The 24,716-nt window shown below is 39.8% G+C and overlaps 3 protein-coding genes across 4 annotated transcripts; 2 read left to right on the forward strand and 1 right to left on the reverse strand.

Annotated features, from left to right (window-relative positions):
• Positions 1–3,317: 3,317 nt before the first annotated feature.
• fam167b (family with sequence similarity 167 member B) lies at positions 3,318–5,698 on the reverse strand. Its single transcript, XM_059353467.1, has 2 exons — positions 5,335–5,698; positions 3,318–4,887 (listed from the first exon to the last, which is right to left on the reverse strand). Exons 1-2 carry the CDS (start codon positions 5,635–5,637, stop codon positions 4,624–4,626), a joined length of 567 nt encoding a protein of 188 aa, XP_059209450.1. The 5' UTR covers positions 5,638–5,698; the 3' UTR covers positions 3,318–4,623.
• Positions 5,699–7,759: 2,061 nt separating this feature from the next.
• Positions 7,760–17,942, forward strand: zgc:154055 (uncharacterized protein LOC556036 homolog). 2 transcript variants are annotated; one of them, XM_059353655.1, is made up of 10 exons: positions 7,760–8,255; positions 10,311–10,419; positions 10,569–10,694; positions 12,429–12,602; positions 12,677–12,894; positions 12,989–13,150; positions 14,831–14,972; positions 16,427–16,647; positions 16,750–16,901; positions 17,651–17,942. In XM_059353655.1, the coding sequence occupies exons 1-10, from the start codon at positions 8,071–8,073 to the stop codon at positions 17,749–17,751; spliced, it is 1,590 nt and encodes a 529-aa protein (XP_059209638.1). In that variant the 5' UTR covers positions 7,760–8,070; the 3' UTR covers positions 17,752–17,942. The 2 variants fall into 2 exon arrangements, with proteins under 2 accessions (XP_059209638.1, XP_059209639.1); XM_059353656.1 differs by lacking the exon at positions 7,760–8,255 and adding an exon at positions 9,501–9,922.
• A 496-nt stretch (positions 17,943–18,438) lies between these two features.
• tdh2 (L-threonine dehydrogenase 2) lies at positions 18,439–23,274 on the forward strand. The gene is made up of 9 exons (XM_059353600.1): positions 18,439–18,449; positions 18,593–18,787; positions 19,399–19,441; positions 19,860–19,930; positions 20,075–20,224; positions 20,316–20,488; positions 20,571–20,661; positions 20,756–21,025; positions 22,470–23,274. Exons 2-9 carry the CDS (start codon positions 18,607–18,609, stop codon positions 22,613–22,615), a joined length of 1,125 nt encoding a protein of 374 aa, XP_059209583.1. The 5' UTR covers positions 18,439–18,449; positions 18,593–18,606; the 3' UTR covers positions 22,616–23,274.
• The last annotated feature ends 1,442 nt before the right edge of the window (positions 23,275–24,716 follow it).

The raw sequence follows: 24,716 nt of genomic DNA on the forward strand, positions 1-24,716 counted from the left end.
CTAGAGGTGCTGATGTGTCTGTGCACACGCAAACACACACTTTGAAGGAGCGGAGGAGAGCGACTCAGAGAGTTTCCTGTCGTTGAAAGGTTGAGGGTTGCTCTGCAGGCTTCTGACAGGTGCTTCACCGTGCAGCTGTGTGTGAGCTGGGGGAACGTTATAGGCTCCATGGTAGAAAGGGGTCAGGACTGCTCCTTTCCCAAACATGTTTCCAATACAGTTTAAAAAAGGAGGCTATGGTAAGCTGTGAGACAGTGGCGGGGTTATATTTATATATTTTACCTTTGTGTGCAACATCTGTGCGTCAGTGACCTTTAAGGTCAACTCTCCCTGTAAGAGACTCATAGATAAGTCAGAGGATTTCTAGCAAGTAGTATTATACTTCATTCAGATTTATATTTGCAGTGAGGCCACACTACAGATTATTTTGGCGATTTAGGACAGTACATTTCCTGTTTAGTGGTTCAGGCCTCAGGTTTAGCATCAAACAGATTTTTTGTTTTGTCAATCACACATGTGGTTTGTGTTTGTTAGATTTGTGGCCGGCAAAACATATTTAAAAATAGACTTATGACTTATTTAAAAATAGACCCTGATTCTCAAAACCAAATATGAGAATTATAGACAAAATGAGTCACAAAAAATCTCACCTACAAAGAGAAAAAACAAGCAAATGTCAATCAGATCCGGGATGACCCTCCTACGAATTATCATTTGAGACTTTGAAACTGTTTAGTGGTCACATTTAGCCCAGAGAGGAGACGTGAATTAAGAAGTCTCTCACACTGCTAGCACACACAACACCTTTTGAGACAACTGTGCTGCGGGCCGCATCATTCTCTTGTGGTGAACGACTGCTTCTACAGAGCATGCACCGGCAGGAAATCAGTCCAAACCCTTACAGGAAGTTCACAGACATATGTGCTTAGAAGACTGCCGCAGCATAGATTAAGTCTCACTTGATGAAACCGCCCTAGCTCACTCTTTTTCCGTTAAAACACATAACTGAGAGAGTGTAAATCTAAGAGGGTGGGTGAAGTCTTTTCACTTTTTTGAGTCTTGAGGATGATTTCGATAAAGTAGATAAAGCAGAATCTTACCATACAAGAAAACTAATTCCACATTAATACGATGGAATAATACCGTGCTTCAACTGGAACATAGTTTCAAGAGCCTCACCATGTTTGAAGATGAGCTTTTGGCAGACCTGATGAGCCTTTAAGGGCATTCCTAGTTTCCCTTTAACCACAGCTGTCGCTACTTCTAAACGTGGTTGGAAATCACATTCTGTTACGCAATCAAATCGAGATACTATCAATATGCATAAAGTTTTCCAACCCTCCCACCGCCCCACTTCTCGATGCAGGTGCTGTCCTCTTTCATGTGAGCTTTTGTTTTGCTACGAATGCTAACTCATGTACACTTTAACGCAGTTTAACTTATTCAAATATCATGCATTTTAAAGTTTGTTTTGTTTCGAACCAATCACTCTAATTACAGCTCATATGATGGCATGTGATACGTTATGAGGTCAAGTGAAACTATCTGCAGGGCACAGCTGAGTGGCATGAGAAACTGCAGAGCTTTACTGTAAGTGCATTCACTAAAGAATGAGACCTCAAGGTACATTACTGCAATTTCTGTGCATTTCCATAAGATATTTATTTCCACTGTTGATGAAGTCATCCGTGTCCTCAAGTCTGCCACCTTCGGATCATGTCAACAGTCCTGGTTGTGCTCTTATTTCACACAGTGGCCGCACTCTGCCAAGGCATATTTGGTTTCTTGTTCGACTAATTATGTCCAACAATGTCGGTGGTTCTGCACATCCCTGCAGGGCCCCATTCTTATGTTTGGATATTACACCAGGTCATGAATGTCTCGTGGCTGGAAAGAAGAGACTATTGTGCAGGATGGCTTTAAGACCAAGGATGGATGACGGGGACGGATCTGATGGAGCATGTGGTGACATTTAGCCCAGATAAGAGTGATAGCAGAACAACAAGTGCTCCAACACAAGGGACCACATAAGTCATTTGTTCCTACCTTCTCGTATGACCCACAAGATGTTTCCTGAAGTATCACCCATACTGGTGGCAGGAGGTAAACATGTTATCATCATGGATGTAATATAAGAACTGGATACCAGACCCAAAGACGGCGGCTCAAGGAAAGTTTTACAAATATAAAACTTCCTTGGATCATGGATTTTGCAGTTTAAGTTGTCCTGTTAACAGTTTTACAGATGTATCTTTTATCATGGTCATCTTCGAGAGCAAAGAAAAGTATGTATTTTTGTAGGCCAACACTGAAGTTAGCATCATCATGGGGTTTGTTGAGAATTCACCTACGGGATTTTTGCATTGGATTTTGAATCATTGCAGAAAATAAGCTCTGTAGCAAACATGTTTCCGATGCTAACGCCTTTTGTTCAGCAAGATAATCTTCCTAAATAAACACCACTATTATGATTTTTGAAGTGCTAATGCAGCCGACAGAAGTTAAAAGCTAACAGTATGCTACAGCTAATTACACCATGGTCACATGACTTGAACATCACGACCATTATGCCTCAGATGGTCTCCGACAAGCTAATCAGCTGTTTTGACAAGCTAGCGAAACCGTAGCCAAACTGTTGCAAGAGCGCTGAAAAACACAACTAGAGGCTGTGAGGTGGACTAGTGAGAGTTCTTGTCCGTGTCCGTCGTGATGATGTTTAATGTCCCCAACAACTACTGTAGTCTCATTTAGCCACTTGTTAGCAACCAAGTTATTATGGACATTTAAAAACAAAATTCATACTAACAGATTTTATTTCGTACAACAAAACAAACTTCTCTTCAGCTTGTGTTAACCACAGACCGTATTTCAGGAATCTTATTAAAAAACATTCAAAATCATCACTGAGTTTGAGAGGAGAGACCCAGGGCGCTAAAATGCTAACTTACTTCCTGGTTTAAGAACTCATTCCTGTGGTGCCCAATTGGAGAAATACTTTGGCCACATGGGGATTTTTCATGGCAATACTGCAAGTAGTCACTGGGAAAAAATTGGCTACAACACTGATGGGCGGTGCTGTATCCAGTTCTGTAATACATCCAAAGTCCTCATACCTAAACATAACACTCTGCTTAGGTTTATGCACCAAAAATACTTGGTTTGGTATAGATAAAGACCATGGTTTGGGTAAAAATAAGAACATTTGTTACCAGAACCAATACTCCTCCCACCTCCCACTGAAAACAGAACCAGTCCAAAATTAAAACCATGTAATAACCAATATTTTAAATGCAAATTAAACATTTACAAGTGACATATTTATGGTAAAATCGTTTAATAGTGTTTTGTAGGTGCAAGAAAAAATACATTTTAATGCATTTCTTTTATACTTATTTGTCAAATATACAATCATTTTACAGTAGCATGTTGTAACAAATACTGCTAATATGTATATATATATATATATATATATATATATATATATATATATATATATATATATATATAACATTTATCAGTTGCAACCATCAACAGCATCACTCAACAAAAATATATCCTATTCTTCCTATCTGCTGTTACTAATAGTATTAAGCTATATCATAAACCATTTAACTCTAAACTGCCCACTGAGCAACAAGATACGCTTGGTCACTGTCCAGCCATATATAGTTTCCAATCCATGCTCTGCAGCATCTGTATATGGTAATGGAAAACAAAATGCTTTAACACAGCCTCCCTCCTAGGTCCTGTCCCTGCAGTGGTGAGGCTATGGAGATATATTTGGTTTGTATAGAAGAGACGTAAAAATGCTGGCGTGTGACCTCCCACTTCCTTTGAGGACAGTGTTAGGGACCCTGTAAAATAGGCTTCAACAGCTCCAAGATGTTGCTGTAATAAAGGATTTAGTGTTCCTGAACATTTACTTTATCTGACTGGACTGGATCAGATGTGCCACCTTCATACTTTTTTAGTCCACAAATAAGGTATAAGTGATGCAAAGCAGTTTTTTGGCTTGTGACTTCTTAAATGAAACAATGGCTTCTGCAACCACTCAGCACCGGATGTAACCAGATCAATCAGAGGGTGGAAGAGATGAAGTTATTCCGTAATTTGCTTGAATAAAAATAGAAAAGACTGGACAAAATCTTTATTTTTTCTAGTTCCAAGCCCGTAAGTCGCAAATCTGTCTTGCGACCTCTTGTCTGAGCCCCGGCCCCAAAGTTGGGAACCACTAATCTGTAAAAAGCTCCCTCCTGTTCTGGGACCATAAAGCTTCTTTTCTGTGACATTCTTTAAGCAAATCAGTATGTTTTGCACTTCTTTGGCACAAGTAAAACCAAATTATTGTGTTTAATATATAATGCCCATTACATATCTACCTTAAGATTTCAGTCTAGCTCATAGCCTTCATCTGTCTAATGTGCAGAGCAGCCCGGGCTCCGTCCAGCAGGAAGGTGTGTCTGTATAAAGGGTGTGTGCTCCTACAGGTCTGCACACTGAAGCTTCCTCATGCATGTCACGCCAAGGTGCACAGTAATTTTCATTTCCACCCAGGGCACCTTTACTCTATCAACACCTCCCAAAGGAGGAAACAAGTTGAATAAAAATAATGAAAACAGGTTTTTAACACAGTGAGAACCGTCTTGAGTTGATGTTCATCTTGGTGAGGCCCAGGTGTTTGAGCGGGGTGGACAGAGCGAAGGCAGCCTTCATGGGGATGTCACACAGCAGGTCCGACTCCTCGCCGCACTCCTCCAGCTCGTAAGAGGCATCGTCCAGCATCTCCTTATGCCGGTCGCACACCTGCTCCACTTTGAGGCGGTGGATCTCCCCACGCAGGCGGATCAGCTGACGGGCCAGGCGGTTGTCCTGAACCTGCATTTCTCTCTGAGGAGGAGAGAGCAGGGGTTGGGGGTTGAAGAGGAAGTCAGGGAGATAGCAGGAAATATGTGGATATTTTGCATAGATAAATTTGAATCTGGATTACTCTTATCATAGTTTTTATGCTCTTTTCAATATGTGTAAATCACTGGCATGTGCAATCTACAGGTTACAGCCTGAGGAAACACACCATATTGTTTCACAAACTGTTTGTTTAGGCTGTGACGACTGAATGAAGTCAGTCATGCTACCCCCTGATTTCAGTGAGGCGTTCATGCAAAGCAGATCAGACACCTGAAGAGGAGATGACCCGATAGGTCAATAGGGAGATCTGTTTCACACATATGAGCAGGAAACTTTGGAATAATTCTGACAACTCTCTGCAGCTTCATCTGCGCTAAAATGGTCATAAATATTTATCAGTATTAAAGATCTTTGGGTAAATAAACTCACCAGCTCTTTTCTCAGAAACTCCAAAGCATCATCAATGGTATCAAAGCCACAGATGTTGCGCACAACCAGCTCCGAGTTCTCATTTCTAAGAATCGCACCGGGCACAGGGACGTCTTGTCCCTCAGAGTCAGAGCTGTCTGCTGGGTAACTTTCCTTCCACGGTCCATTCTGTACCCGCTCCTGCCACTCCAGATAGGACGGTCTGCGAGTCTGCAGCTTGAGTTTCTCTGTAAGTGCTTTCACGCTGTCCAGATCCTCCGCGTCTCCCTCCGAGGACTCCCCTCCAAACTCTTTAAAATCCATCGGTGAATGCAGCTTGTGTGGGATTTCACTTGAAGTTCGCTTTGTGGGTTGGCAGCTTGGCGATCAGAGCGCAACAGGTCCTCACCTCCTTTATAGGGAGATAAGCAGCAGTGACCGCCCATCCCGCAGAGGACACAGAGGCTGGATCATAAGTAAGGAAGAGAGATTTCCTTGAACTTCCTCAAGACCAGTAGTTTTATTTTTAAATACGGAATACCTTCTTATCTTGTGTTTTTGTCATGGGCGATCTTTTCCTTTTATTTCCTTTTATTTTGAAGGACACTAATACCATATGCATAAAGTATGAATGTACAATTTAAATAAACTTGACTTGTCACTTATTGATTGAAAAGGTGATTTCAAGCAAATAAAACTGATTTTGGAATTTGGAGTGATGTGTGTTCACATATAATCAAAATTGCTGCTTCATGTGTATTATTTTACTTTATACCTACACTTAACCAGTGGTGGAAGAAATATTTAGATCTTTTAATTAAGTAAAAGTAAAACTACAATTAAAGCAATTTATTCAGAATCTTATGTAAGTTATAATGTACATGTTTGATAAGCAAAACGTTCTTAAAGTATCAAAGTAATTAATTATAATGTTGGGAAAACCCACTGTGGGTGTTGTATTATCGCCTATGCTTACATTACTGTCTTATTATTAGTGATGCATTAAGAAGCATTTGAATGTTTGGAGTTGTTTTAAAGCACTTTATACTCCTGGGTAGTTTAATCTATTGCAATGACTTGTATTGTCTAAGCCTGCCATGTGTTTTGTATATTAAATCTAGTTTCCTTTCATTTCCCTCTAAATTAAAATGCAGCCAAAGAATGAAGCATAAAATCAGAGATACAAATACCTCAAAATTATACTTAAACGTAATTAACATTAGTTTATGTACTTAGTTACATTCAAGCACAAAATTATATTCTATATTTTTCCAAGGGCTACATTTCTTTAATTAGTTTTTTAACAGTATTTCAAATAGTAAAATGTATAAATGCTGAAATGCTGCTCGCACTCTTGTATGTAAGTAATACAAGTACAATAATAGCCAATATATAATTGGGTTACATTTTATTGATACACTTGAATAACATAATGTATGCAATGTGATACTGTACTGTTTAAAAAAACCTGTGCCAAACTTTCATTAATGCAAATATTCAGATAGATTCAGACAGATTTGATAGAAAGTAATGCAATGATGTTCTCTATATTATGACAGTTTTCCAAAAATTAGATGAAAAATCCCAATATAGCCTATCACCTTACTTACAGTGTCGCAATATATCCAGTAGTATCATGTTACATATTTTATTACTAGATTATTTCCAATACACAGCTCTAATAGCCTACTGTAGCCTTCACTTTTAACACATAATTACTTTTTGTTGATGACAGTTACTAAGTAAACTATTTAAGTGCCTTTACTTGCAATCAAGTATTGTCACATTGTGGTAGGTCTATTACCATCAGTAGTGGGATGTAACTAAGTACATTTAGGCACTTGTACTTTACTTGACTCATTTTATGTAACTTTACTCCACTACACTGAGCCTTCTTTGGTTACTTTTCAGGTCAAGATTATTATTATTATTTAAATTAAACCTCAGTATCATATATAGTAGTTAAAACGAGCCTTATAAATGTGCTTACATAAAAGCATCAATACAAATAATAATAAAAAATATTTAGAGCATAGGCCTATATAACAATCTGAGTGGGTTCATCTGCATAACGAGTACTTTTGTATGTACATTTTGATGATGATACTTTTGTACTTTTACTTAAGTTGAATGTAGGGCTTTTAGTTGTAGTAGAGTAGTTTCACAGTTGGGTGTTACTACTTTTACTTAAGTAAGGGATCTGAATACGTTTTCCACTACTTATGATCATTTATTCTTACGTAAAAGACTCAAAATACTATAATTTACCTGCACTGAAGCCAGATCAGATTGGTTGTGACTTAGTACCAACTTTCTGCCCTTGAATATGCTGCCATCTAGTGGTCATTTGTTATTAAAAAAACAAGCATGTCACTGCTACCTCTCTCTCCCACTCTCCCCCACATTGTGCAAAACTTTTACCAGCAATATGTGACACATCTCAGTGCTGCTGTTTCTCAGGAAACGTGCACTTCCGTCTTTTGTCGCCTCAAGCAGCACATTTTCGTTTGCAGAGCGCTCTTGTCCTCAGCCACCTGTACGAGTGGAAGGTGCAGCAACACAGGAGCCTGGCTATGCTCAGAAAAAAATGCATCTATTTATAGGTTCCTTATCGTCAAACAAACAGAGCGCAAGTGCTGTTCTACCCAGCCAAGTGACTGAGCAGAGCAGAGGAGGGAGCTTTCGTTTTCTTACAAGAGAGGCGAGGAAGTGATTTGACTACTCGTGCAGTAAGAAGTCCAGCAGCGGAGGGTTGGGATGGAGTTTTCTGAGCACATCAAGACCGCTAATGTGGAGGATGTTGTGCTCCGACAACCGCTGCACCCGCCGAGCAGAGGCACCCTGTGCATCACCGGCCACCACCTGCTCTTCTCGGACAGGGAGGACGGCAGCAGCCGGCAGCTTTTACTGCTCCTCAGGAACATCGATGCCATTGAGAAAAGGTGAGTGTGTGACCAATCCACTGACATACATCTTATCAAATAGTTTAGTTGAGCAGAAATATTATATATATATATATATATATATATATATATATATATATATATATATATATATATATATATATATATATATATATGTAGTACATAGTAAAAGTAGGCTAGTAATAATAACTTAACCCTCTGGGGCCTGAGCCTATTTGCCCTTTATATACCACATAATATTACTATACCCATGTTGGGCATTTGGTATTTTCTTAGCACAACTTCAACATGATCTGACAATTATTTTTTCCACTTTAACCCATTTTATTAACACATAGAGCTCAAAAATACATTTTAAAAAATCATGAAATCTGAACTAAAATTATACTATTTATGACAATAAAAACCACAAATATGCTCAGTGAACTGTTTCGGACCTGAAGAATGTCAATATAGGTTGCAAATATGAACATATAAAGGTAAAATTCAAATAATAATTAAACTATACACAAAAAAATACCATAAAAACAAGTTTATTTATAGGAACAGTGTTAGATGATTAGAGCCCTTTTTTCCATTTTTACAAAATGCCACGCCTGCCTGTCCCATCCTACTTTTACACTTGAATAAATATTTTTGTACGATCATATCTTTAGTTTTACATGACCTCGGAACGTCAAACAAAAAACTGGAGAAAGTTTCAAGTCTGTAATTTGGAGTGAAGTCGACCGCAGCGCTCCACGTGATTTGTTTTTTGTTATGGTGCTTTGAAAAAAAGCCACGTTACCTGATCACACTAGAGTGATCATAGACCCCCAGAGGATTAAAGTAAAAGTCCTGCATTCAAAACTTACTTAAGTCAATATACAAAAGTATCAGCATCAAAATGTACTTAAAATATCAAAAGTAAAAGTACTCGTTATGGGCCCCGCTGGGATTGTTTTATTCCTAATATATTATGGGATTATTGTTATTGATGCATTTATGTGAGCAACGCTTTAATTTTTACAAGTTAGAGCCCATTGTAACGACTTAATACACTGTTATGAGGTTTGTTTTTAAATGTCTAATCTCTTTAAATGCATCATGTTTTATTATGCTAAAATTTGGCCTGAAAAGTAACTAAAACTGTCAGAAATAAGAGCACAGAATTGTACTTCAATAAAGTACTTGAGTGAATGTTCTCAGTTACAAGTTGAGTCATTATATCCACATTATTGATGATTATTTATCAAACCTCTCATGTGAAAGCATCAATAGTCAACCCTACAATATCGTTACAATATCGAGATTGAGGAGTTTGGTAAATAAAAAATATATTTTTTGAAACGATATATAGTGGCCCAGCCCTACTAGACATAAAAAACTAGCAAACAGTTTGTTCCCATATTGACTAAAACATGACTTTTGATGCAACCGAATTCTACTAACATCCATCATAACATATTTGATTGGTTAAAAATGCTAATTACATCACTTAATAACTGTTTTTGGATCACTTAAGCACCTTTAATTCTAAGGATTGTAACCTTGGACAATCAAATCATCACACTAATCAACATCAAATGAATGTCAATGAATGTCTAATTAATATCTAATTCCATTATTCCTCAAATCTTTCTAACCAGCGTGGAAAACCTTTTGGCCTACTCTGGCCTCTTCTCTAATGCAGGCCGCAGTCAAAGGTTGGACATCATCTGTGTTGTCGTGTGTCTGCTGATGCTCTTATTGCCCACAGTGCTGAAGGAGGAACATTTGCTAACAAGATTACAGCAACTCTCTTTCCTCATTACCTTCCACACACGCCGTGTTGTGTGTTGCTTGCTGCTAACAGCTTTCTCTTAGCTTGCTGAAACCACTCCATATATTGTTTGTCAGTGACAGAGAGTAGAGGGGGTAGCGCACCCATTTGTTAGCAAGAGAAAGCCCTCATGTCCCTCATGTTCCTTGCCTGCTGCAAGCCAAAGTATCTGCACAGCTACAGCCAAAACATGAGATGTTGAATGGGGGAAGTGGTCACAGGAGTATTGTTTCCATTCTTGTGTAAGAACAGTAGTGTTTATATGTGTTTAGGATGTCTGGGTCTTCAGGAACGATTACCATCAAGTGTAAAGATCTGCGTGTGCTCCGGCTTGAGATCCCTGGCATGGAGCAGTGTCTCAACATTGCACACTCAATCGAGGTATAATAATCTAATCTACTAAACCCTGAAGCATAGTGTTATCATGGGATTTTGCATCCTTTCTTTGAATAGAGGATCATTTCCTATTTCCTGTGCTTAACATCTGATAACAGTCTCATTTAAAGCCTAATAACAGTCCCTCTCTGCAGACTCTGTCCTGTCTGGACAGTGTGTCGGAGATGTATCCTTTCTTTTACAGACCCTCTGATGTCAGCCTGCAGGACCAGTGGGGTCCCTCGTCCCCTGAAAAGCACTTCAGTCGAATGAAGGAACTTGTAAGCAACATATGTGAGACAGATCTGTATCTTATGAACTTTTTTTCCCAGGGATGTGATTACCAATGTATAAAACATATACATGCACACACAGTGTTAGTGACAACTCATCCCAACAATGATCCAACAACCACATGACAGGAAAACTAAACGCCAGGGGTCAAGATTCAGGATTTCCCTGTTGCTTAGCTTTCATTTGTTTTTCCTTAACTTCAGAATGTGCTGCACACAGCGCGAATTCGTGCTTCATAGACAGACGTCTTCCTTTGGGAATAGTATGTTGCTATGGTGAAGGGTTGGAGCCTTAAGGCAGCATTGTTGCATTTGTTTTATAGGCACAATGTTCCCAGAATATATAGGATATCTTTAGTTTTCATCAGGCTGGCCTGGTAACTGTCCTTCACCCAGAAGAAAAGGCTTGTCTACACACATCAGCTTATTCCTGCCACTTTGTTCAACTTCCATAGGAGTTGTGCTGCGTATTGTTTGGTTGATCAATGTAGTTTCAAAGGAAAAGTTTGACATTTTGTGAAATATACTTCTTGTTAGAGTTAGATGAGAAGACTCTCCTGTCTGTCCATTAAGATGAAGTTACATTGAGCCAGGAGACTGTTGGCTTAGCTAAGCATAAAGACTAGAAACGGAGAAACAACTAGCCTGGGTGTGGCTCAAAACACATTTGATTTAAAAAAAAATTGTGTTTAAGTGTTAGAACAGCAAGTTTTGGTTTTAAAGAAAGTTGTGTGCCTGACTATGTTTTGCAGGGTAGTTTGTTTTTACTTCACGCTGCTTAACTCAAGGATCTCTGGGAAAAAACAGTATTTGCATCGTATGCATCAGTGGGGACTCAAACTGACTTTTAGATTCGAAAATCAAATCTCCTTCCCTATGTAGATTGATAAGAGTGGAGGCAACGTCACACTGAAAGTGGAAATGGTGTGTAACGAGTAAACAACTCTGTCAGATATCATTAAATCTGAAGCAAGTTGCTTCCTGGAGTCATTATTGTGAGGTTGCCATGCAGAGACAGAAAACCACAACTTGTCATGTTAACAGTTTAATTTTTATATCGTCTCACATAGCCAGAGCAAACTCCAAAGCTGGAGAGTCTGGCTGCACAAATGATCATCCTGGTATAGGGAAGTGTTTGTATTTCTTTAAACCAATAGCATATATCTTGTGCAGTGCTATGCTCAGGATGCAGGAACTGGGACTCTGCAAACCATGCTGCAAAATAAATAGCAGAGATAACAAAAGGGGAAAAAATGCTGTGTGAAATAGGTGGCAAGTGGGAAGTTTACCCCTACAGTCTACATCTGGTGAGACCAGTTTTTGGACCAGGACTGAACAAAAAGCAACATCAGCTTTTTTGCTGATGATTTTTAGGCAGGTTTCTTTTTACCTTTTTCTTGCTGTTTCCAGTCTTTACGCTAAGTGAATATAACGGCTTTCTGACTGTAGCTTTATAATTATTGTACAGTTGCAACATTTTTGGGTTTTGGGTAAAAAAAATAATGAGAGATAAAGAGGAGAAACATAAAGAGTGAAACAAGGAGGGAGAAAGTGCTACATGCAGAGAAGGGTGGACCGACTCATGTTAAAGCTGTTTCCTGTACTTCTAGTACACTTTGACATAAAACCGTTACAGACCAAACTGTGTGTGCAGTCATGTGCTGTGTGCAGGTTGCATGATATGTGTATTCAGTTTTCGTCCTCTCTGTCCTCTGTTTGCAGCATGATAGGTGGAGACTGAGCACCGTAAACAGAGACTTCTCCGTGTGTCCCTCTTACCCTCCAGCTGTTATCGTACCTAAGAACATCAGTGATGACATGCTCGAGAAGGTGGCCAAATTCAGACAGGGGGGACGCTTCCCGGTCCTCTGCTACTACCACAGGAAGAACGGCATGGTGAGGTGCTTTTATGTGTCTCCACTGCTGGCTTGCAATTCACACATGCATCTAAACAATTCTGACTTTTTCAGGTAATCATGCGCAGCAGTCAGCCGCTGACAGGAGCCAATAGGAAGCGCTGCAGGGAAGATGAGCTCCTCCTCCAGGCTGTGATTGACGGCTCTGATAAAGGTTATATTATTGACACACGCTCCACTCAGCAGGCGCTGCAGGCCCGGATGACAAGCGGAGGGTTTGAGTCCAAATCATTTTATAGCAGCTGGAAGAGACTGCACAGACAGATGGAGAGGTGGGAGTGGATGCTGTTCACCGTTTTATGATACTGATATGTTCCATCAAACTAACCTTCTTCACCTCATTGTCTTCATACTTCATGTGTACAGGGGTAAAGCACTGCAGGAGAGTCTAATTAAGCTGGTGGAGGCCTGTGGTGACGAGGCAAATAACATGGACCGTTGGCTCAGTAAGCTTGAAAATTCAAAGTGGCTGTCTCATGTTCAAACTGCTCTGTCAACTGCTGGCCTGCTGGCAGAGTGTGTGGAGAGGTAGGAACTACACCCACAGTCAAAAGCATATTCTAGGACAACCTGGACATACAGTAGTGTTCAAAATAATAGCAGTCCAATGTGACTTACCAGATTAATCCAGGTTTTTAATATATTGTTTATTGCTACATGGCAAACAAGGCACCAGTCGGTGCAGTAGATTCTCAGAAAACGAACAAGACCCAACATTCGTGATGTCCACGCTCTTAAGGCTGTGCAATTGGGCAATTAGTTGAAAGGGGTGTGTTAAAAAAATAGCAGTATGGCATTCAATCAGTGATGTCATCAATTTTGTGAAAAAACAGGTGTGAATCAGGTGGCCCCTATTTAAGGATGAAGCCAGCACTTGTTGAACATGCATTTCTCTTTGAAAGCCTGAGGAAAATGGGTCATTCAATACATTGTTCAGAAGAACAGCGTACTGTGATTAACAAGTTGATTGGAGAGGGGGAAACTAATAAAGAGGTGCAAACAATTATAGGCTGTTCAGCTAAAATGATCTCCCCTACTTTAAAATGGAGAGCAAAACCAGAGACACGTGGCAGAAAACGGAAGACAGCCATCAAAATGGATGGAAGAATAATCAGAATGGCAAAGGCTCAGCCAATGATCAGCTCTAGGATGATCAAAGACAGTCTGGAGTTACCTGTAAGTGCTGTGACAGTTAGAAGACGTCTGTGTGAAGCTAATCTATTTACAAGAATCCCCCGCAAAGTCCCTCTGTTAAAAAAAGGCATGTGCAGAAGAGGTTACAATTTGCCAAAGAACACATCAACTGGCCTAAAGAGAAATGGAGGAACATTTTGTGGACTGATGAGAGTAAAATTGTTCTTTTTGGGTCCAAGGGCCGCAGACAGTTTGTGAGACGAGCCCCAAACTCTGAATTCAAGCCACAGTACACAGTGAAGACAGTGAAGCATCATGATATGGGCATGTTTCTCCTACTATGGTGTTGGGCCTATTTATCGCATATCAGGGATCATGGATGCTGAAGAGGACATGCCCTTGAAATGGGTGTTTCAACCAGACAATGACCCCAAACACACTAGTAAACGAGCAAAATCTTGGTTCCAAACCAACAACATTGATGTTATGGAGTGGCCAGCCCAATCCCCGGACCTTAATCCAATTGAGAACTTGTGGTGTGACATCAAAAATGCTGTTTCTGAAGCAAAAGCAAGAAATGTAAATGAATTGTGGAATGTTGTTAAAGAATCTTGGAGTGGAATAACAGCTGAAAGGTGCCACAAGTTGGTTGACTCCATGCCACACAGATGTGAAGCAGTTATAAAAAACTGTGGTCATACAACTAAATATTAGTTTAGTGATTCGCAGGATTGCTAAATCCTAGAAACAAAAAAGTTTATACAAAATAGTTTTGAGTTTGTAAAGTCAACGGCAGACACTGCTATTTCTTTGAACACACCCCTTTCAACTAATTGCCTAATTGCACAGCCTTAAGAGCGTGCATATCACGAATGCTGGGTCTTGTTGGTTTTCTGAGAATCTACTGCACCTACCGGTACCTTGTTTGCCATGTAGCAATAAATAAATTATTATAAATAAATAATAATAATAATAAATAATTTTTACCTGCTTTACTTAGAAATGAATGCATGTATGCCGTATACATGTAGAGAAACAGGACCGTAATGTAGTACATCTTTTGGTTTTTTCCAGGGACGGTCATTCAGTTCTGGTTCATGGCGCTGAAGGGACAGACTCCACTTTGCTCATCAGCACTCTGGCTCAGCTCATCATGGATCCATGCTGCCGCACACTGGAGGGCTTCCTGGCTCTGCTGGAGAGAGAGTGGGTACAGGTAAGTGTAAGGCTGAATCCCATTACCACCCCTTCCCCTCTGTCTGAGTCTTCCCCTTGCCCTTCAATACAGAGTTGATGCTGGTAGGGGTAAGAATGTTCCCCTAAGAAATGAGACACCCCTCCATCATCATCGTTTGACGCTCACAGACTGTTAAATCTACAGAGGCGGCAATTTTAGTTGCGTCAACACAATCCAAATTGCTGTCCACACAAGTTGTGATGTCTGTTGCCTGGGCCATTTTTCTATTTTTGGACAACTTGTCATGTCAAGGGTTATCGAATATCTTATCTCAACAAATAGCGACAGTGGGCTAGCCACCTACACAAAAGCACCAAACTATTTGCATCGGCTACGACTAACTAGTGATTAAAAAAAACTTGACCAGTGAGTCAAAACAAACTTGACAATTAAAAATTAAGGGATTCAGCCTAAGTGTGTATTGACAGATTGGAAAACCTTAAAATATCTAATGTGTAAACATAAGCTTCTTCTTAACTTTTATTTAACCAGATAAATTCATTGGGGAACTGACCAAAAAACTGTTAGCTTTTGTTTAAAACTGGATAGAGAGATGACAGAAATTAGATTCAGTCTAGCCTGCAGGTAACTCCAAGACCAAAGGTAAACCAAAAGTCAAAGAGGTTTGTTTTTCCATTCAAGTCAACACAGGTGGCTAAATGACTGAATCTGAGATTGTAGGTGTTATGTACAGGTACGAACAAAAAGAGTATATATATATACACATGGGTAATCTCTTTTGAATTGCATCCTGCCTATAGCAAGTGAAAACCCTCTGACCAGAGCGTACAATGTGCAATTATTTAGCTAGCAAGATGTACCTAGTGAAGTGGCCGGTGTGGTCTTCTGCTGCTGTGGCCCATCTGCTTCAAGGTTAGACCTGTTGTGCATTCAGAGATGGTCTTCTGCACACCTTGGTTGTTACAAGTGGTTATTATCTCGAACCAGTCTGGCCATGAGTTTTTTGATAGTTTTTTATCTATCAAAAAACTCAATATCAACAGATTCAATGTTCATAGAGAGGCAATATCACTTCGAATGATTCAAATCATTTTTTAGTATATGTATATTGAATTATGTTACTTTAACCATTTGCACTTTTGCAGCAGAACTCTCCACTGTTAAGCACATTCGTACACGTGGTTATGACCAAATCTCTTGCTTAAAGGAAATTGCTCCACAGAACAGGAAATTTCTTAAGATACAAATCAAAGAGAATCAGCATGTTCAGTGTGCTGCATGTAGCGGTCATGGATTTCACAAAACTTGCCTCTCTACAACTTCAGCCCTCTGTGACTCCATTTCAAAATGTTTCTGAATTGATAATATTTCAACTGTGGCCCAGCATGAGTCCCTTTAAATATTTTGGAACTGACACAGAAAAATAATAATTACTGTGTGCATATTTCTATGAATGATGTCCTTCTCTCCAGGCAGGACACCCATTCCGGCAGCGATGTGCCCACTCAGCCTACTCCCATGCCCGCCTCCAGCAGGAGTCCCCGGTCTTCCTGCTGTTGCTGGACTGTGTGTGGCAGCTGTGGCGTCAGTTCCCCCTGGCACTGGGCTTCTCTGAGGCGCTGCTGCTGAGGCTGGCCACTGAGGCCTATGCATCTAACTATGGCACCTTCCTGTGTAACAGCCAGCAGGAGAGGTTAGACATATTTGATGGTGGCTAACTCAAAACTCAACAGTATCATTCTTTTAAACTATCTTTACATCCACGGTGTTAGTAACCTCCACTTTTCCCTCTCAGGTGGGCTCTAGGAGTGAAGAAGAACACTCACTGTTTGTTTCAGGCCCTGTTGAGGCAGAAGGAAAGAGACTGCTACTCTAACCCTCTGTATGAGCCCACTGAGTTAGCAATCTGGCCCTCAGTCCACCCTCAGTCCCTGCAGCTTTGGAGAGGTGAGCTTTTAAAAAAATCTGCAGGCTAGTTACTATCAGCAGTGATGCATATTCAATATTCTAGCCTTGAATTTAAGCTCAGTTTTAAAAAAATGCAGTAAACTATTGATACTGACATTTCAGACATTTGGCTGGTACATTAACAAAATGGCAGCTGTTATGGCTGAATAGTTAGCCGGCTAGTTAGTTGTCCGCTGTCCTCCAGAAAAAGTAGTCTCCTATCGTGAGAAGTGAGGTGGCTAACTAGCTAGCCGTGTGCTAGTTAGTGAGCTAGCTTGCTTGTCCACCATCCTTTCATGCTAGACTGGCTACAAACTTGTTACTCCTCAGGCGATAGCAGTGTGTTTTATTACGCTGAGACAAGATATTGTGATGGAAGCAATAAGTTGTTGAATTTTACTAATTTAGCGGCTCTTTGTGCTTCATAATACTCCATTGCTCATTTGGTTGTTAAATCACAGACTTCACCTCAGTGAGCTACAATGGGCAGCAATAGCAACAGTGCACATAAAAATGGCCGCAATCAATGGCTGTGTTATTCCACATTTTGATATTAAGATTATCAAATTAACTTCAAATGTATGTTACCAACATCAGTTATCGACATCCTTAATTAAAATAATTAGAATTGATATCTGCCCTGAAAAATAGTTAGCTTAGTTGTAAACCTATGGTGTTGCCAACTTTGATGATTCTACGATTTTGTAATGAAGTGTTGATGCTGACTAAAGCCCACGTCTTATCCTCAGGCTTTTTTCTGAGGTGGACCCCGCAGGCTCGTCACCTTGAAGAGGCTCAGGAGGAAATAAGGAACATGGTGATTGAATGGGGGAAGCTGGCGCTTAGCTGATGCCCTGTCAGTACATGAAGGAGTGAATATATTCTGCCTAAACATGTAAAACATGTAAGGAGGGATATTACCAATGTGCAATGACTTTTGACTGTGGAATTGTTACTTAAGAAAACCTTTTGTGTTTTGATGTACACTATTTTTTTAATTATTCCATAAAAAATGTAAAGGAAAAAACATGCTTGTTTTAATTTGAGGATCTATATTTTTACACCACATTATAGTGATTTAAAAATTATATTTGAAAAACTATATGTTTTACTCATAGATATTATCAATGGAGGAAGGCTGTGTAACTGACACAACGGACACACCTCCCAGTCCTGTTAAGCTCAGCTAAACACTGTCCACAATACAAATCCCTGTGCACTGCAAGTCTGCATGTTTGCACACATGGAGCTTTGCGAGCTGGAGACTGTAGTTCTGTTCAGTAAGAGCTACAAGCCCTGGTGATTATACAAAGGGGACAAGAACCCAGCATGACTTTATACACCTGCTTATTTAACCAGTGGTTACTAGGTGAACTCATGCGGTGACCGGTCGGCTGGTAATCTTTTAATTCTGACTCTTAAATGTTTTGAAAACTGTCTTATCAGCTCTTATTTTGTAATTCAGTTCAGAGGAATAGTTTGGGGTTTACTGAGTTGCATCGGCTAATTTTGGACAAAGAAGGGATTTCTGATTTTGTCGACGCACAGGTAAAAATTTTTTTCTTATTTTGTGTCCTATTTAGGTTTAATTTGTGTCTCCGTTGTTATATTCACACAGCTTGTATATGCTGATCATTACCAAGATGTAGAAGTTCGGTGTCATCAGTATGGTTAACTTTAACTTTACTTAGGAGTGCTACTGGACATGCAACCGGGGGTCTGTGTGCCCACTGCAGCTGCAATGGGCCTGTTTTGCCGAGGTTGTCTCAGCAGGGCGCGGATTTTGCCCACCCTTTGCTGTTTGCCCAGGCAGATGAGCAGGTGGAACAGCCAGGAGACTTGCAGCCCCGCACCTCCTCAGGAAAACCCTCGTGTCCTCATAACGGGTAATGTCATTTTTTACATGAACTCATAATAGCTAAAGATGGAAAGAAAGGTGGACTTTTCCACAGCTACACAAACATTGAACCAGTGAAGCTGCCATTGTTTTCTACCACTTTCACTGGTGTTTCACTGTCCAGTGTTTTGTACAGTTGGCCACAGAGCAGTTACAAAAGGGCTTGAGGGCCTTGCTCAAGGGCACCATTTAAGGGAACTAACAGAGTACCTCACTTCCAAACAGATCCTGTATTTAAATAAACACAACCTAATGGAGTTCATGGAAAGGATTCATGTTATTCAATGGCATGAGTGGAATAGTAGAAACGTGCTGTCGTTTTTTTCTTTTCGAGTTGTTTTCACTGTGCACCAGCAGCAGCAGGACCCCATTTTGATTCATGACAATAGGGTGCGTACAGACAGAGCCAGTGACATAAAAGAGCCAATGAGTGACTAGGGAGAATAGTAGCCTGCTGTCACTTTTTGTCCCAGGATAAAGCTTTGGAACAAACAAAAAGCTGAAGCCTGATGCACCAAAAACATTGGTTCCATTTTCATGCCAAACATTTTCTTGTTTTCTCTGGATAGATAAAGTGTTAAACTTTGTCTCTGTATGCAGGTGGTCTTGGGCAGTTAGGTGTGGGACTGGCACAGATGCTGAGGTGAGATAAGTGACTATTCCTGAGAATAGCTTGTCAAAATGTTTGAAATATGAAGGCTATCTCTGGCTGTAGCTAATGATTATTTTATATAAGCAATTAATCTGCTGATTATTTTCTTGATTTATCATTTGGTCCATAAAATCCCACAAAATAGTGAATCATGTCCACCCCATTCCAAGGTGATTTGAATGTTTTAATGTTTTGTTTTGTCAGTCCAAAACTCAAATATATTCAGTTTAATATGATAAAACAGAAAATAGCAGGGAATCTCCATATTTCTTTTTCCTTTTTTGCATAAAAAATAACTTGATTAATCAATTATCAAAATAATTGGCAGCTATTTTTCTGTCTGTCATCTAGTTGATTAGCCGACAAATCGTTTCAGCTCTAATGTCATCATATCTATATCAACATTTAGGAAACAGTATGGAACTGAGAATGTAATCCTGTCAGACATTAAGAAGCCTCCACCTCACGTCTTCAGCAATGGTAAGCAAAACCTAAATGAAGTTTTGTTCACCTTCTTAGTTTTTTACTTTTTACAATTTACATTCTTCTCCAATATACCCTGCTGTTTAAGTCATCCATTTCTTTTTTAATAAATCTTCCCACCTTCTTCTCTTTTCCCATTAGGTCCTTTTGTTTACGCTGATGTGTTGGACTACAAACATCTCCGAGAACTGATTGTGAATTATCGTGTCACTTGGCTGGTCCACTACAGTGCTCTGCTTAGTGCTGTGGGCGAGGCTAATGTGGCTTTGGCACGCAAGATCAACATCACGGGTCCGCTGAATACACACATCATTTACATGTACCACCTTTTAAGGGCTTATTATGATTATACTCACCTATGGATTTTCTGCTGTCCATGTAGGCCTTCATAATGTGCTGGATCTGGCCTTAGAGAACTGCCTGCGCCTCTTCGTCCCCAGCACCATTGGAGCGTTTGGTCCGTCTTCTCCACGTGACCCGGCCCCTGACCTCTGTGTCCAAAGACCTCGGACCATCTACGGCGTGTCCAAAGTGCATGGAGAACTGATGGGGGAGGTGTGTCAATCTCAAAGCTATTTTAAAATGCACACACATGCACATGCACCTACTATTGCTTTTTTTAATCCTTTGTTTTTAGTATCTCCATCACAAATATGGCCTGGACTTCCGCTGCCTACGTTACCCAGGTGTGATATCAGTCAACACACCTCCTGGAGGAGGAACAACGGGTATTGCATCACTTGAAATCTGCATATGCCACATATATCCAGTACAATCAGCTATATGATATGGACTAAACACTCCGGACTTCTGTATTCACAGACTATGCAGTTCAAATCTTCCATGATGCTCTCAGCACAGGCCACCATGAGTGCTACCTGCGTCCCGACACCCGCCTTCCCATGATGCACATCTCTGACTGCCACCGTGCTACAGTAGAGTTCATGCAGGCTCCAGAGTGCCAGCTGTCTCTGCGTACCTATAACATCGCCGCCATGAGCTTCACTCCAGAAGAGGTGGCCCAAGAAATCCGCAAGCATCTCCCTCACCTCAAGGTCACCTACAATCCCGACTCTGTCCGCCAGACCATTGGTACGACGTGGTACACACACCTACACACAGAACCTGTGTAGGACTATACATCTTTGTAACATTGTACTTGTGGGCAAAATTGGGATCCCGATGACGCAACACAAATTTAGCTCTGAGATTTCATTGATTTAGGCTATGATTAGAAGTAACAAATTTTACTTACATAACAAATGGCAACATCACTGATGATTTTCTCACCTGCTCAATCAATCACATCATGGTAGATGACATGGGAACATGTTATAAGGGCTTTTCACACTGAATATTTTTAGCCCCAGGCAATGCTTAGCTAAGAGTTAACCCTGGGATAATTTAGCCTCTTTCCACACACACATTGTTAACCCAGAATTAGCTTAAGCCCGGGGCTATACAATTTACACTGCACTTCCACTAGACCTGTGTTAAATGTCTGTTTGAACACTTAACGGATGTTAACATTCTAGAGATACATTGTTGACTTTAGCCTTGTTTAACACTAACAACTTGTAGCCTCAGGTTAGGTCACTTTCTACAGGATAATCCTACAAACTCAAGGCTAACCCTGCTCTGGAGCAGGGCCAGCAACCCCTAGGCTGGAGACAGGATAGCCCCCTTTGGCATGTGCCAGGGGTATGCCAGTATGAAAGCTTTCTTAGCCCCAGGCTAATGGCAGAGCTATGCCATGTAGCTCAGTTACAGCTACCTGGCTAACCTTAGCTTAGCTTAGCTTAGCAAGTTGTCTGCTCTTGCCTTGCATTGCTCTTGGATAGTAGAAAGCAATTGTTAGTTGTACACCTTTGCATTGTACCGTTACATCATGTGTTTTTGGAAAAAAATTAACACTATGACCAACAGTGTTAAGAGGACTGCTCATTGCTCTGACAACCCATTGATCCCATGCATAGGCATATGGATCCAATGGCCAAATAGTCCGAAAATATGCACTGCAGTCCAGTAACTACCGATGTGCTTCTTCAAAACTAGTTTTTTTCTTTAATGGTGCTACAAAGCTGTGGGTAAAGATTGGTTAGGTTTAGGCAAAAAAAACACTTGGTTAGGGTTTGAGAAATATTTCTCTGAACTGTCAGAAAACAATGGCATGGCAACTGTCATAATACATAAATTAGGACCATCATGGATGATGTTAGCTGGTGAAGTAATTTGGCAAGCTAACCAACTTAAATATTAACTCAGAGTGAAGAGAAGTATTTTGCTAGCGATGAAGTTAGCAAGCAAGCAAGCTAGCGTTGCACTCTGTTTGCTGTGTAGGAGAGCTGAAAATATCTTTGAAAACGTCACGTTTGAAAACGTTTGCAGTACAAAGTAATTAATACATGTGATTTGCCTCACATAGTACCTTTAAGTTTCCTTTTCTTTTCTTTTGAAATTATTTGTGGCATTGATATAGCTGTCTTTAATTAAAACTGATAGAAGTAATGTGGTCATCTTCCCTGCCACTTTGCAGCAGACAGCTGGCCCGTGAGGTTTGATGACTCCAATGCCAGGAGAGATTGGGGCTGGGCACCAGCCTTCGGGCTTGACGAGCTGGTAACAGACATGCTGCGCTCCATTCGAGACAAGAGGACAGATGAGGGTTTGCCAGTCAGCTAACAAAACCCTTTCCTGTTCTACTCTTGACTTTTCTTCAGCCTGCATTTTCCAACGATACACTTCCTTCACTTCACAAGTTGTCAACCAGTATCCCCGTTACTCTGGAACATTACAGCAATGAGCCAGGGACTGTTTGTAAAGTAAAGTAGGAACTCTCAGTCAGATACTCTTAATATACAGTGGACAGTGAGACATCATACACATGCACTCAATCACTCACATTTCAGTCTTTTTCAGGGAATAATATACTGTCAAATCTTTCCTTCATCTTTGTTGTTTTTAATTGTCATCACGGCATAAGCATCACTTAACACTTGCATCAATGGACACAACAGTATTTTACAATGTCTACGAAAATGTCTAATACAATATGGACCAGTTGCACATTTAGAGTAACAAATCTGTTGTACATTTTGACTCCAGGATCATCTGGAATGGCTGGCTCAGTTACATCTGGACTGTAATGACTCACCACGTATTCTGGCTGTTATAAAAAGACAGTCTTTTATAATATAGTCTACCAAGTGAATTTCACACACTGTATACAACCCCACTAACAGGAAGCCTTTATTTAACCTTTTTGCCAGCAGTGTGATTTTATTTATTGATGAGAAACAATAACAAACAACACCTTATTTACTGTAGATTACTTTGGAAAGCAATGTATAAAAATGCAGTGTACTTTGAATCAGATCTTAAATAATAAAATTGTTATTTTAACAAACAGCAGTGATTATTCTAAATTGTTGAACTTTGTGTATTCTACATAGAATATCATTTTACTACTGTGTAAACCATGAGGATGTTTAGGATGATGCTTATAATAATAACATTTATTATGGTGGTATATAACTTGGTATACTAGAAGAAACAATACTTTTCTGATGTTATGTATTTCATTTCTTAATACTAAATTGTGTATATTCTTCAACCCATAGGCTATAGGCTACTTTATTTAAGAAGACTCATTATGGGGCGCCCCGGTGGGTCACACTGGTAGAGCGAGTACCATTAAGGCTGAGTCCTTGCCGTGGTGGACCAGGGTTCAAATCTGACCTGAGGTCAGGTGTCTCTAAGTGGGGTTGTATGGGCTATGTTTGTATGGGGTACTTATCGCAACATTTATTTCACCACTATAAAAACTATTTAATTTACAAATTCAGATTTTGCGTACAAAACAAATGAACAAATGAAATATGATGCAGTGTAAGATTCAACTACCCATAAGTTTACAAAAATGGTTAAAATTGTCCCCACCTCAAACAGACACATTAAAAAGCTGCTCACACATTATTCCATCAACAATTACAACATGTAAGAGAAGAAAATAATTTATTTATTCCACAGTGGGGAAATTCAGTCATCACAGCAGCTTAAGGTACAAATATTTAAAATAAGATTAAAAAAAAAAGATAAATATGCATAAATTATATACATTACATACTAAGATGACATAAGTACTTACATGGCTGCTTTTTTGTAATATGGACAATACATAAATAAAAAGTTTGAAATATTGTCACACTGTTAAAATAATTGCCTAAGTCATTTTTTGTCCAAATTGTTTTTGTTTTTTTTTTCCTAAATCATCTTCTCATGACGCCGGCCACCTATGGTAAAATCGCCTCCATCCTCAGTTGATCAGATCATGTGATTTTACCCCTTTAAGATCATCACTTCTTTGACAATTTGCCACATTCATAGGCATCAAATAAGAACCCAGCAAAGAAGAGCTAGAGGGAGATTGTTTAGTTATCAGTTTAGTTTATCCATGTTTTATTGTTGACACTAATATTGGTAACACTTTACTCTAAGGTGTCTACAAAAGAGTGACATGAGCATGTCATAAACATGACATGGGATGTGTCATGAACATTAATGACACTTTGAAGTAACATTAATGCTCATGATACTTGTCATGTCACGTTTCTGACAGACTTGTGTGACTCTTATGTAGACACCTTCAAAATAAAGTGTTACCGTGTCTTGCTTAAGTCACAAAGGCATGTTCAAAAAATTGCCTAAGTCATTTATTTCTCTTAAATTACATAATTTACACACAGTGTTATTACTATGCCAATAGCCGTCCTTTGTTGCATCA

Source organism: Centropristis striata, chromosome 16 (genome assembly GCF_030273125.1).
Source record: "Centropristis striata isolate RG_2023a ecotype Rhode Island chromosome 16, C.striata_1.0, whole genome shotgun sequence".
NCBI classification, from domain to species: Eukaryota; Metazoa; Chordata; class Actinopteri; order Perciformes; family Serranidae; genus Centropristis; species Centropristis striata.

Excerpts from the sequence above, each read along its gene's own strand:
- tdh2 (XM_059353600.1), top strand. The coding sequence starts at position 18,607 with ATGCAACCGGGGGTCTGTGTGCCCACTGCAGCTGCAATGGGCCTGTTT. Across the intron at positions 19,931-20,074 it reads ACCTCACGTCTTCAGCAATG|GTCCTTTTGTTTACGCTGAT; the intron begins GTAAGCAAAACC and ends TTTTCCCATTAG. Across the intron at positions 20,225-20,315 it reads ACGCAAGATCAACATCACGG|GCCTTCATAATGTGCTGGAT; the intron begins GTCCGCTGAATA and ends CTGTCCATGTAG.
- fam167b (XM_059353467.1), bottom strand. The coding sequence starts at position 5,637 with ATGGATTTTAAAGAGTTTGGAGGGGAGTCCTCGGAGGGAGACGCGGAG. Across the intron at positions 4,888-5,334 it reads AGTTTCTGAGAAAAGAGCTG|AGAGAAATGCAGGTTCAGGA; the intron begins GTGAGTTTATTT and ends TCTCCTCCTCAG.
- zgc:154055 (XM_059353655.1), top strand. The coding sequence starts at position 8,071 with ATGGAGTTTTCTGAGCACATCAAGACCGCTAATGTGGAGGATGTTGTG. Across the intron at positions 8,256-10,310 it reads ATCGATGCCATTGAGAAAAG|GATGTCTGGGTCTTCAGGAA; the intron begins GTGAGTGTGTGA and ends ATATGTGTTTAG. Across the intron at positions 16,648-16,749 it reads TGTAACAGCCAGCAGGAGAG|GTGGGCTCTAGGAGTGAAGA; the intron begins GTTAGACATATT and ends TTTCCCTCTCAG.